The sequence below is a fragment of the Ranitomeya imitator genome, chromosome 7 (assembly GCF_032444005.1).
Source record: "Ranitomeya imitator isolate aRanImi1 chromosome 7, aRanImi1.pri, whole genome shotgun sequence".
NCBI lineage: Eukaryota > Metazoa > Chordata > Amphibia > Anura > Dendrobatidae > Ranitomeya > Ranitomeya imitator.
In genome coordinates, this window is record NC_091288.1 from 41064404 (window position 1) to 41078459 (window position 14056).

General features: G+C 43.7%; 1 protein-coding gene across 2 annotated transcripts in view; it reads left to right on the forward strand.

The window, feature by feature from the left end:
* UBR3 (ubiquitin protein ligase E3 component n-recognin 3) overlaps positions 1–14056 on the forward strand; it is a 171625-nt gene that overhangs the window by 109794 nt on the left and 47775 nt on the right. For both annotated transcript variants that reach the window (XM_069733106.1, XM_069733107.1), the window contains exons 25-26: positions 3708–3857; positions 4538–4671. In XM_069733106.1, coding sequence (XP_069589207.1) covers positions 3708–3857; positions 4538–4671 — 284 coding nt within the window. The remainder of the gene's footprint in view (positions 1–3707; positions 3858–4537; positions 4672–14056) is intronic.

Genomic DNA, 14056 nt, shown 5'->3' on the forward strand with positions numbered 1-14056 from the left:
CGATTTCAACATGCCATGGAAAGTCATGACACCATCTGAAATCTATAAGTAATTAGAAAGCAATCCTGACACTTAGTGAAAAATATCACCTGGTTCAACTGATGGCCTATAAAAAGGTGTCTCTTTACCAAAGAGCCACACAATAAACATCTGATGACCAGTAAAACCAGTGAGCTATCTCAAGACCTGAGCAACTTTATTGTTGCAAAACATATTGATGGCATTGGTTACAGAAGAATTTTTTAACTACTGAAGGTTCAAGTGTGCACTGTTGGGGTCATAATCCAGAAATGGAAAGAACTTAATTTCACCATAAACTTGCTATGACCAGTAGGGTTGAGCGACTTTTCTTTTTATAGGATCGGGTCGGGTTTCACGAAACCCGACTTTTTAAAAAGTCGGGTCGAGTGAAATCGGCCGATCCTATAGAAAAGTCGGGGTCGGCCGAAACACGAAATCCAATGCAGTGCATTGGGTTTCTAATGGTTCCCAGGGTCTGAAGGAGAGGAAACTCTCCTTCAGGCCCTGGGATCCATATTTAAGTGTAAAATAAAGAATCAAAATAAAAAATATTGATATACTTACCCTCGGACGCGCCCTGGTTCTCACCGGCAGCCTTCCTTCCTAAGAATGAGCGCCTGAAGGACCTTCGATGACGTCGCGGCTTGTGATTGGTCGCGTGAGCGGTCACATGGGCGTCAGGCGACCAATCACAAGCCGCGACGTCATCGAAGGTCCTTCAGGCGCTGATTCTTAGGAAGGAAGGCTGCGGGTTAGAACCAGGGCGCGTCCGAGGGTGAGTATATACCTATTAGGAATATCCTCACCCTCGGACGCGCCCTTGGACGCTTCCTTCCTAAGAATTAGCGCCTGAAGGACCTTAGATGACGTCGCGGCTTGTGATTGGTCGCGTGACCGCCCATGTGACCGCTCACGCGACCAATCACAAGCCGCGACGTCATCGAAGGCCCTTCAGGCGCTCATTCTTAGGAAGGAAGGCTGCCGGTGAGAACCAGGGCGCGTCCGAGGGTGAGTATATCAATATTTTTTTTATTTTTATTCTTTATTTTACACTTAAATATGAATTCCGATACCGATTCCCGATATCTTAAACATATCGGAACTCGGTATCGGAATTCCGATTCCAGATCAGAAGATCACCAACCTCATAGCCGACCCCACACAGGGGTCGGGTCGGGTTTCATGAAACCCGACTTTGCCAAAAGTCGGCGACTTCTGAATCTGGCCGACCTGTTTCGCTCAACCCTAATGACCAGTTGTTCCTCCTGACGATTCTTTTTACTCCCCTGTCTAAAATTTCACAAGAGTTTCCAAGAGGCAAGGACCACCTGCGGAGAGCTACAGAAAGACCTTGAATCAGCAGGTACAATTGTTTCAAAGAAAACTCAACCTCCATGGCCTTTATGCACGCTCACCACGTAAGACTCAACTGCCGAGCAAAAAGCATGTTCAAGTTCGTTTTTAAAGTTTGTTCAACAACATTTGGACAAGCCTGTGAAATACTGGGATATAGTCTGGTCAGATGAGACCAAAATTGAACTGTTTGGATGCCATAATACACACCATGTTCGGAAGCCAAAAGGCACTGCATATCACCCCAAAGACACCATACCAACAGTGAAGTTTGGAAGTGAGAACATCATGGTGTGGGGCTGTTTTTCAGCATACACCACTGACAAACTTCATATAATTGAAGGAATGATGAATGGACAAATGGCAGCAGATTTTTCTTCAAGAATATCTCTGTACGTCTACCAATATGATGTAACAAGGGTGGACATTTCAGCAAAATAATGATCCCAAACACACAGCCAAGGAAACTCAATTAGTTTCAGAGAGCGAAAATAAAGCTGCTAGAATGGCCGAACCAATCACCGGACCTATGGAAAATGTATGGAAGGAACTAAAGCTCATAGTTCATAGAAGGTCCCCATGGGAGCTTCAGGGTTTGATGAGCATTTGTGTGGACAAATGGGTCAAAATCACACCTGAGCAATGCCTGTGACTAGTTTCTCCATACAGGAAGTGTCTTGAAGCTGTCATCACCAACAGACTTTTGTACGAAGTATGAAATTTCAGTAAGCGTGTTTAATACTTTTCCCTGTGATTTCTCACTATTACCCATAACTTCATTTATGGCCATCTATTGTTTGCTTTCTTTGCCTGTGTGGATCGGATGGGTTGTTACCAGCGTCTGGTGAGGGTTGTTACCAGCGTCTGGTGAGAATTTCATGTCAATAACACCTTTAGAAATTGATAATTTAGAAAATTTGTGGTATTTAGTGATGAGCGAGTCCCAAGCACGCTCGGGTGGTCTCCGAGTATTTGTGACTGCTCGGAGATTTAGTTTTCCTTGCTGCAGCTCATTTACGGCTGCTAGACAGCTTGATTACATGTGGGGGTTGCCTGGTTGCTAGGGAATCCCCACATGTAATCAAGCTGTCTAGTAGCCGCAAATCATCCAGCTGCGGCAAGGAAAACTAAATCACCGAGCAGTCATAAATACTCGGAGGTCACCCGAGCGTGCTCAGGAAAACACGAGCAACGAATACACTCGCTCATCACTAGTGATGTTCAGTACTTATTCTACCTGCTGTATGTATGTACAGTGGCTTGTAAATGTTTGTGCACCCCTGGTCAAAATTACTGTTGTTGTGAACATTTAAGTAAGTTAAAGATTAAATGATCTCTTAAAGGCCTCGCATTAAAGATGACACATTTCCTTTGTATTGTAGGAAAAAGAAAAAAATAAATATTATATAAAATACATTTTAAAATGTACCAAAAATAAAATGGACTGATGCAAAAGCTTGGGCACCCTTGCAGATTTGTGTGCTTGGATAATTTTGACCAAGGTTTTTGACCTTAATTAGCTGTCGGGGTTATTGCTTGTTCACTATTATCATTGCGAAAGGCCAGGTGATGCAAATTTCCCAGCTTTATAACAAAGCAGCCTCCTCTCTAGCCTTGTGCCAAAAATACAGCAGCCATGGATTCTTCTAAGCAGCTACCTAGCACTAGAAAATGAAAATGGTGGGGGCCAACAATCCAGGAGAAGGCTGCAAGAAGATAGCAAAGCGTTTTCAAGTTGCTCTTTCCTCGGTTTGAAATGTAATTAAGAAATGGCAGTTAACAGGAACAGTGGAGGTCAAGATAAGGTCTGGAAGACCAAGCAACATTTCAGTGAGAGCTGCTCGTAGGAGAGGCAAATCGGTAACCTTGCTTGACTGCAAAAGACCTTCAGAAAGATTTAGCAGACTCTGGAGTTGATCTGATGGTCTCCGTTCGCAGCTGCAAAATATAAAAAGGGTAATCTCGAAGACAAACTCCTTAAAATTGGCAGAACAGGGACATGGACCTTCTGCTCCAATTGAGCGGAAGGTCGGACTCTTAACCACTGCTCCATTCTTTCCCCATGTGCCGTCGGAAAAAGACATTCCTTATGGGAAAACACAGCGGAGTCCATCATAGTTGCAGGGGTGTTAGACTTTGTGACGGTCACGTGATGTCTCTGTTTCCTGTATGAATCTTTTCTGTTCCTGACGCTATGGTGAACTTACAATTGTGTGAGTGATTCTAGTTCCATAGGGTTTTTATTCTTTCTTTGTATTATTTTTATTTTTTCTGCATACAATAGATGTCAGGTAATTTTTTTCATTCACTTTAAGTATTCTTTTTTTTAACAGAATCTCCGGAGTCTGACGTTGCTATGGAGATAGCGTCATCCGAACAGCAAGTGTCCGAACCTACGTACGACTGTGTGATATGTGGCCAGAGTGGGCCGTCCACAGAGGACCGTCCCATCGGGCTGGTGGTCTTGTTGCAGGCAACATCTGGTAAGTGACGTCCTCTCTACAAATCCTAACGGGCCAGTTCTTAATGTCCTGAATTACGTACTTTGTGTCCTTTTTAAGGAACGTTACTTTTTTTGCATTCTGTCTTGTTTTTGCTTGTTTTTTAACCTTCTTTTTGAAGAGAAGTGTTTAATACTTGCACAGCAAAGATTCTCCATCTATCCAGTCCTTGTAGCGGATCAGAAAAGCCATGTTTGGACTCCTTAACAAAGTATTTTGTTTACCGGGTTCTAGAGTTTATCTCCCATCGACAAATAATTTTATTTACTTAAAGGGGTTGTCTGGCCACCTGTAAAAAATGAAAACAAAATCACCAGTTCGCTCGAAAATATTTTTAATAAGTATTACTTGGCAGTTTTCCACCACTGCCATTAGGACACTTTCCGAGTCCCCCACTGGTCTCCGTACTTCCTCCTCAGTTTGGACAGACAAGTGACCACTGCAGTCAATCAGCGGTATCACTGCAGTCAATCAGAGTACGGCAGACGATGCCTTTTTAAAAAGCATTTCCATTTATTTAAAATAAATAAAAATACATATTTTGGGCAATATACATCAATATTTATATAGACTTGAGAAGCCTTTGTTGTAACTTAAGGACGTAAAATAATTGTATATGTGTGTATTTATAATACTTTTTTTTTTTTTTTTTCTCCCCTTAGTTTTGGGACACCGCCGTAAAATGTCTGAGCCAAAGAAGCTTCCAACCAGTGAAGAGGAGCAGATCTATCTGGAGGGAACATGTGGCACAGCGCACGACGTCAGGCTCACCATATTACAGCGCCATTTCAAAGATGTGAGTGTGTGGCTACCTTGTCTCAAATATTGGCTTGTATTCCAGTCTATAAAGAGCAGAGTGGTCAGACACTCTATAAAAGTAGTACGTGCTAGACTAAAATGATTCCTTATGATATCGGGCATCCTATTCCTTGGACACTTGGCCATAAGGTCATGTTGCTTATTAGAAAACTAATTTGTTTTCCAAGACACGGATTATGGTGGTAGAGTCCCACTATAAATCCTTGCGAAGAACCTTTACAATCGGTAGTCGGCAGGCTGTCCTTAAAGAGAATCTATCAGTGGGATTTGCTATGTAATCTGAGAGCACCATAATGTAGGGGCTGAGGCCCTGATTGCAGCAATGTGCCACTTACTGGACTGGGTTTTGTGGTTTCAAAACAATCGGGGTTTTATCAGCAGGAGATTATCACTGCAGGACAAGGTGTCTCGTGCCTTTTGGTTCAACCTCCCTCCCACCACTGCTTAGTCTACACTGTATATTGATAGAAATCAGCCAATCAATGGTGTGGGCGGGGCTATACACTGCTCAGCATTCAGAGCTTTGCTACATCTGCAGCAGAGAAACCAGTGATTGTATTGCAACTGCTGCACCCAGTAAAATTAGTAATACATCGCTGGAATCAGGATCTCTGAACCTACATTATGCTGCTGTCAGATTATGTAGAGAAAACCACTGATTTCCAGCACTCCCATAGAGAATGAATGGAGTGGCAGTGTGCATGCTCAACCACTGCTTCGTTGCCAGAAGCACAACAACCCACAGGGCCAGCTCCAGCTTGCATTGATGAGTCGGCCCCTTTAAATTTCTCCTTTTTGCTTATCGGTCTCATGATTTTCGTCCCACTCGTCCTTTCTCACTACCACCGTATTAGTCGAACACCCCTGACACGCTCAGTGAGAGGCAGTTTGCTAGTTTTTCCCCATCTGTTTCATTTCAAGAGATCTGTCGCTCTAGGCTCTGTACGGCCATCCATCACCGGCTGAACATACGTAGAGGTGCGCTGAGATTTATGAGTGTGATACTCTGAGCAATTAGATGCTCATCCGCTAGACGTGGTCAAGAAGAGATTTTGGTACAACGCCTTGTGTAATGACTGTTAACACCGCCGGAAAATGAGCGTCAATTGGTGGAAGATTATATGTGTTTACTACCAATATTGATCCTCTACGTGCACAGACCATAGGATGGATTCACAGATCAATCAAGGGCACATGTGAATTTGCATTTTCTGTGCTGTAACCTTTGTTTGTTCCATATATCATTGCAAGGAGTTTGTAAAATAGGATTCCTGAAAACCACAAGGTTAAATACTTGTTTGTATAAATGTTATTATAGGGGGATCATTTGTATCCATTTATATTCACATTATTATAGATGTGTAAGGTGATTTTTAAATATTGTCGAGAGCTTTTCCAAAAGGCACCAAACATATCCTTAAAGGGGATGTCCGGCCTTAAGCTACAAGACTGCGTCAGGAGCCGGACGCTTGCGATTTGCACACTTCCAGCAACATTCTGACTTAGGCTGGAGTCACACATAACGTATAAAAAATCTGTCCGTTTTTCACTGTCGTGATTCGCAGAAATGTTCCCGAACAGTGATCTGTATGTCATCCGTGTGCAATGCTAGGATGCGATCTTTTTCTCATTAAAGTATCCGTGTGACATACGTATGGTGAGATTTTCTCTTCGGCTTGCAAAATGGACATATAATGGATCCATGGTCTCAAATATTTGTTAAAACATATATACAGTCTATGTACACTGCTCAAAAAAAATAAAGGGGACACTAAAATACCACATCCTAGATATCACTGAATGAAATATTCCAGTTGCAGATTTTTATTCCTTACATAGTGGAATGTGTTCAGAACAATGAAAACATGAGGTCTGGATTTGGAATGATACCTGGACTAAAGCATCCGCCAACTCCTGGACAGTCTGTGGTGCAACGTGACGTTGGTGGATGGAGTGGGCCAATCCATAGCTTCAATGCCTTCATCTTGCAGGAACTGCTGACTCACTCCAGCCACGAGGTCTGGCATTGTCCTGCATTAGGAGGAACCCAGGGCCATCCGCACCAGCATATGGTCTCACAAGGGGTCTGAGGATCTCCTCTCGGTACCTAATGGCAGTCAGGCTACCTCTGGTGAGCACATGGAGGGCTGTGCGCCCCTCTAAAAAAAAATGCCACCACACACCATGACTGACGCACTGCCAAACTGGTCATGCTGAAGGATGTTACAGGCAGCAGAGCTCTCCACGGCGTCTCCAGACTGTCACATCTATCACATGTGCTCAGTGTGAACCTGCTTTCATCTGTGAAGAGCACGGTGTTGGGCTGTGAGCACCACCCCCATCTGTGGACGTCGGACACTCACATCCTCATGGAGCCGGTTTCTAACCGTTTGTGCAGACACATGCACATTTGTGGGCTGCTGGAGGTCATTTTGCAGGGCTCTGGCAGTGCTCCTCCTGTTCCTCCTTACACAAAGGCTGAGGTAGCGGTCCTGCTGCGGGGTTGTTGCCCTGATATGGCCCCCTCCACTTCTCCTGGTGCACTGGCTTGTCTCCTGGTAGCGCCTCTGGACACTACGCTGACAGACACAGCAAACCTTCTTGCCACAGCTCGCATTGATGTGCCATCCTGGATGAGCTGCACTACCTGAGCCACTTGTGTGGATTGTAGAGTCCATCTCATGCTACCACAAGTGTGAAAGCACAACCGACATTTAAAAGTGACCAAAACCTCAGCCAGAAAGCATTGGTACTGAGATGTTGTCTGTGATCCCCACCTGCAGAACCACTCCTTTTTGAGTGTGTCTTGATAATTGCCAATAATTTCCATCTGTTGTCTATTTCAATTGCACAACAGCATGTGGAATTGATTGTCAATCAGTGTTGCTTCCTAAGTGGACAGATTTATTTCACAGAAGTTTGATTTACTTGGAGTTATATTCTGTTGTTTGTGTTCCCTTTATTTTTCTTTTTGAGCAGTGTGTGTGTGTATATATGCGTGTGTGTGTATATGTATGTATGTGTATATATATATATATATATATATATATATATATATATATATATATATATATATATATATATACACATGCATACATATCCTAATGTGAACACATGCACGCTGCAAAACTGTATTATATAGACAAAAAAGAACACAGCAGCACATGTGCATGAATCTAGGCCTTGTGAAAACACAGAAAACATACAATATAAATTATACTTCTCAAAAAATTTTTTTCAAAAATTTTTTCAAAAATTTTTTTTCATAAAACATAAAGTAATAGATGAAAATGAAGGTTTTCATCTATGGCTTCGGTTCATGACTCCTTGCTTAATTGTGGGGAGTCCGGGACCGGTTTACACTATATATTGGGCTTATGCCCAGACCATTTGTGCCCATTACGTATTTTAAGTTTTTATATACTACCAAAAAGAAATGAGTGTGGTTCTCTATGTGGGGATTATGCCATATACAGCGCTATTTTTGCCAGTATAAATTTGCGCAGACATGGACCATTATGTGTTGTGTCCTGGTAAAGATGTCATATATATGCACAATAACTATTAGTAAAAGAAACGCTGGATTTTGTGCAGACTAATAGCGATATAAGCTGGCCCCTCTCATAATGGTTCTAAAACAGATATGCACATTAACCAATATGGCGCTGTTGCCTGCAGCCTACTAGTGCGCAAATGCGGACCATAATGCTCTAGGTCTTTGGGCAGACATCACAGTCATGCGCATTAGCGTCAGGAGGACGCTGAGGATTCAACACGTTAGACTGCAATTGTAAGTGTTCGATAATTTTGTTTCACAAGTTTGCGACACCTGAGTCGATTTGATTGACCATTTAGTAATATTTAAACACTATCACTTTGCACTGTATGGCATTTTTATATGAATCATGTACTTGAATGGATTTACTATAATAGCACTTTTTGCACTTTTTTGGACTATTGATTGTAATTGTCTTGATGTCCAAAAGGGCTAAATATTGTTAATGATCTTTTATTGAAGAACATGTATGTTTTTCTATATATACTCACCTTATATGTATGTTCACTGCTTGAGAAAGGATACCATATCTGAAACGTTGCCACGCCGTTCAGGCATTAAAGCCCAGTTTTTTCATTTTTTTTGTGCTGTTTTCCTTCTTTTACTCTTATCATTGGAAGCCATTTGAACATTGGTTTGGAAAGCGCTGCACGACAATTGTGGAAATACTGGATGCAGTTCCAATTTTGACATATATATATAATTACCGTGCATACTCTAGTATAGGCCGAGATTTTCAGCCCATTTTTTTTAGGCTGAAATTGCCCCTCTCGGCTTATACTCGAGTTATTGTCCCAGGGGTCAGCGGGGGAGGGGGAGCGGTGGCTGTGACATACTCACCTGCTCCTGGCGAGGTCTCTGCATCTCCGGGCGCTGACAGCTTCTTCCTGTGTTGAGTGGTCACATGGTACCGCTCAATACAGTAATGATTATGGACCCGACTCCATTCCCATAGGGGTGGAGCCACATATTCATTACTGTAATGAGCGGTAACGGTGACCGCTCAATGCTGGAAGAAGCTGTCAGAGACCAGAGATGCAGGGACCTCGCTAGGAGCAGATGAGTATAATAGGGAGGGGGTGCACTGCGCAATTCATCTTGCAGGAACTGCTGACTCACTCCAGCCACATGAGGTCTGGCATTGTCCTGCATTAGGACTAACCCAGGGCCAACTGCACCAGCATATGGTCTCACAAGGGGTCTGAGGATCTCATGTCGGTACCTAATGGCAGTCAGGCTACCTCTGGTGAGCACATGGAGGGCTGTGCGCCCCTCTAAAAAAAATGCCACCCCACACCATTACTGACACTGCCAAACTGGTCATGCTGAAGGATGTTACAGGCAGCAGATCGCTCTCCACGGCGTCTCCAGACTGTCACATCTATCACATGTGCTCAGTGTGAACCTGCTTTCATCTGTGAAGAGCACGGTGTTGGGCTGTGAGCACCACCCCCATCTGTGGACGTCGGACACTCAGACCATCCTCATGGAGCCGGTTTCTAACCGTTTGTGCAGACACATGCACATTTGTGGCCTGCTAGAGGTTATTTTGCAGGGCTCTGGCAGTGCTCCTCCTGTTCCTTCTTGCACAAAGGCTGAGGTAGCGGTCCTGCTGCTGGGTTGTTGCCCTGATTTGGCCCCCTCCACTTCTGGCTTGTCTCCTGGTAGAGCCTCCAGCCTCTGGACACTAAACTGACACAGCAAACCTTCTTGCCACCGCTCGCATTGATGTGCCATCCTGGATGAGCTGCACTACCTGAGCCACTTGTGTGGGTTGTAGAGTCCGTCTCATGCTACCACAAGTTTGAAAGCACAACCAACATTCAAAAGTGACCAAAACATCAGCCAGAAAGCATTGGTACTGAGATGTTGTCTGTGGTCCCCACCTGCAGAACCACTCCTTTATTGAGTGTGTCTTGATAATTTCCAATAATTTTCACCTGTTGTCTATTCCATTTGCACAACAGCATGTGAAATTGATTGTCAATCAGTGTTGCTTCCTAAGTGGACAGTTTGGTTTCACAGAAGTTTGATGCAGGGGCCGTGCCAGGAGCAGGTGAGTATAATAGGGAGGGGGTGCACTGCGCGATATTCACCTGTCCTCGTTCCGGTGCCGCTCCGTCTTCCACGTCCTCTGCAGTGACGCTCAGGTTAGAGGGCGCGATGACGTGGTTAGTGTGCGCCCTCTGCCTGAAGACGCGGAAGACACAGCGGCGCCGGAACGAGGACCGGTGAGCATTGCAAGTGCCAGGGGCCTGAGCGACAAGAGGTATGTCATTTTTTTAATCTCAGCAACAGCATATGGGTCAAATATCTCTATGGAGCATCTTATGGGGCCATAATCAGCATTTGTGCAGCATTATATGGGCCAAATATCTCTATGGAGCATCTTATGGGGCCATATTCAACGTTTTTGCCGCACTATATGGGGCAAATATCTTTATGGAGCATCTAATGTTGCAATTATCAACGTTTGTGCAGCATTGTATGGGGTAAATATCTCTGGAGCATCTTATGGGGCCATAATCAGCATTTGTGCAGCATTATATGGGGCAAATGTCTCTATCGAGCATCTTAAGGGGCCCTTATTAACCTTTGTGCAGCATTATATGGGGCATATTTTAATATGGAGCATCTTATGGGGCCATCATGAACTGTATGGAGCATTATATGGGGCTTCTCATTCAATATGGATATTCAAAAACACTTAACCTACTGATGTCTCAATTAATTTTACTTTTGTTGGTGTCTATTTTTATTTTTGAAATTTACCGGTAGCTGCTTCATTTTCCACCCTAGGCTTATACTCGAGTCATTACGTTTTCCCAGTTTTTTGTGGCAGAATTAGGGGGGTCGGCTTATACTCGGGTCGGCTTATACTCGAGTATATACGGTGTATACAGTACAGACCAAAAGTTTGGACACACCTTCTCATTTAAAGATTTTTCTGTATTTTCATGACTATGAAAATTGTACATTCACACTGAAGGCATCAAAACTGTGAATTAACACACGTGGAATTATATACTTAAGATCAGTTGTTTCACACTTTTTTATGTCTTATATTCTAGGTTCTTCAAAGTAGCCACCTTTTGCTTTGATGACTGCTTTGCACGCTGTTGGCATTCTCTTGATGAGCTTCAAGAGGTAGTCACCGGATATGGTCTTCCAACAATCTTGAAGGAGTTCCCAGAGATGCTTAGCACTTGTTGGCCCTTTTGCCTTCACTCTGCGGTCCAGTTCACCCCAAACCATCTCGATTGGGTTCAGTTCTGGTCACACTGGAGGCCAGGTGATCAGGTGTAGCACCCCATCACTCTCCTTCTTGGTCAAATAGCCCTTACACAGCCTGGAGATGTGTTTGGGGTCATTGTCCTGTTGAAAAATAAATGATGGTCCAACTAAACGCAAACCGGATGGAATAGCATGCCGCTGCAAGATGCTGTGGTAGCCATGCTGGTTCAGTATGCCTTCAATTTTGAATAAATACCCAACAGTGTCACCAGCAAAGCACCCCCACACCATCACACCTCCTCCTCCATGCTTCACAGTGGGAACCAGGCATGTAGAGTCCATCCGTTCACCTTTTCTGCGTCTCACAAAGACACGGTGGTTGGAACCAAAGATCTCAAATTTGGACTCCTCAGACCAAAGCACAGATTCCCACTGGTCTAATGTCCATTCCTTGTGTTCTTTAGCCCAAACAAGTCTCTTCTGCTTGTTGCCTGTCCTTAGCAGTGGTTTCCTAGCAGCTATTTTACCATGAAGGCCTGCTGCACAAAGTCTCCTCTTAACAGTTGTTGTAGAGATGTGTCTGCTGCTAGAACTCTGTGTGGCATTGACCTGGTCTCTAATCTGAGCTGCTGTTAACCTGCGATTTCTGAGGCCGGTGACTTGGATAAACTTATCCTCAGAAGCAGAGGTGACTCTTGGTCTTCCTTTCCTGGGGCGGTCCTCATGTGAGCCAGTTTCTTTGTAGCGCTTGATGGTTTTTGCCACTTCACTTGGGGACACTTTCAAAGTTTTCCCAATTTTTCAGACTGACTGACCTTCATTTCTTAAAGTAATGATGGCCGCTCGTTTTTCTTTACTTAGCTGCTTTATTCTTGCCATAATACAAATTCTAACAGTCTATTCAGTAGGACTATCAGCTGTGTATCCACCAGATTTCTGCACAACACACCTGATGGTCCCAACCCCATTTATAAGGCAAGAAATCCCACTTATTAAACCTGACAGGGCACACCTGTGAAGTGAAAACCATTTCAGGTGACTACCTCTTGAAGCTCATCAAGAGAATGCCAAGAGTGTGCAAAGCAGTCATCAAAGCAAAAGTTGGCTACTTTGAAGAACCTAGAATATAAGACATATTTTCAGTTGTTTCACACTTTTTTGTTAAGTATATAATTCCACATGTGTTAATTCATAATTTTGATGCCTTCAGTGTGAATGTACAATTTTCATAGTCATGAAAATACAGAAAAATCTTTCAATGAGAAAGTGTGTCCAAACTTTGGTCTGTACTGTATATATCATTTATTTACTGAGTGAGAGTACAGGATGGGCTTACAGGAGTACAGTGACTGTCATATACGTCGATCGTCGCTCTGCATGGTTACGCCGGCTATGATCGTTCTGCGCCCGTCTGCCCTCCACTAGATGACTGAGGCTTTTTAAAGTCCAGTTTATCCTTAACTGTCAAAGGAATATGGATTGTTTGTTCCTCAGATGTATTCTTCTGTGTGTGATTAATGTGGCCACAATCTCCTACGAGCCGGTCTGGCCATATATTGATCGTTAGAGTGCAATTCAGGGCTTTAAAATGAGCTCGAACCTGAACGTCATGAGGTCAAGTTTTATGTGTTTGTCATGATGGCTTCCATTGTGAATGGACTTTACATATTTGATTGTGTTGGTGAAAGCCGACTTCTGTGTTCCTTATAGTCGTGCATGCTGTGGGGCTTACCGATATATAATTGGAGAACTACAGTTACCAGCGCTGGATGAAGGGGATTTAGGTTCAGATTGTTCCATCCTCTAGACCTGACATGTAGCGACAACGTTTTCTATAGACAGAAGCTGGAGCAATTAGTCCGCCCACACCACTGATTGACAGCTTTCGGTGTACATTGTGCATAGACAGAAAGTTGCTAATCGGAGGTGGAGGCGTGATTGGACCCGGATGCACAGGACACCTAGTTCTGTAGTGATAATCTCCTGCTGATAAAACACTGATTTTATTAAAACAACAAAGCACAGCCTAGAAGATCAAAGTCTCTTTCCCTGCATCATGGCGCTCTCGGCAGGTTTTTGCTATGTAATCTTAACAGATCCCCTTTAAACGGTTATTGGGGAAAATTTGTTATTATCCGGTTACATTCCAATTAATGGATGACCATGTAATTTATGGCTGTGAGAAGTCCACCTGAGAAAGTAGCTACTCCTATTTAAAGGGGTTTACATCACTTTGATATTGACCACCTGTGTTTAGGATAAGCCACAATATGAGATCAGTGGGGGTCCGACACTCTGCACCCTTCCTTGTCCCCATCATTGTTTACCAGGCACACCATACATTTCAGAGTGGCTGCATGAAAAGGACTGAGCTGTAATACCAGGTGCAGCCACTATGAGGCGTATGGAGCTGTCTGGTAAACAATGGGCTGGAGGCCGTGCTTGCTGGAGCGAAACGGGTCCTTCAATCTGGTGATCCGTTTTGGATGCTTGGTGCCCAATATTATTTGAGTCTGCAAGTTTCCCAGACTCTGCTGTTTGGTACGTCTATTGCGGAGGGCGTACATGTTGT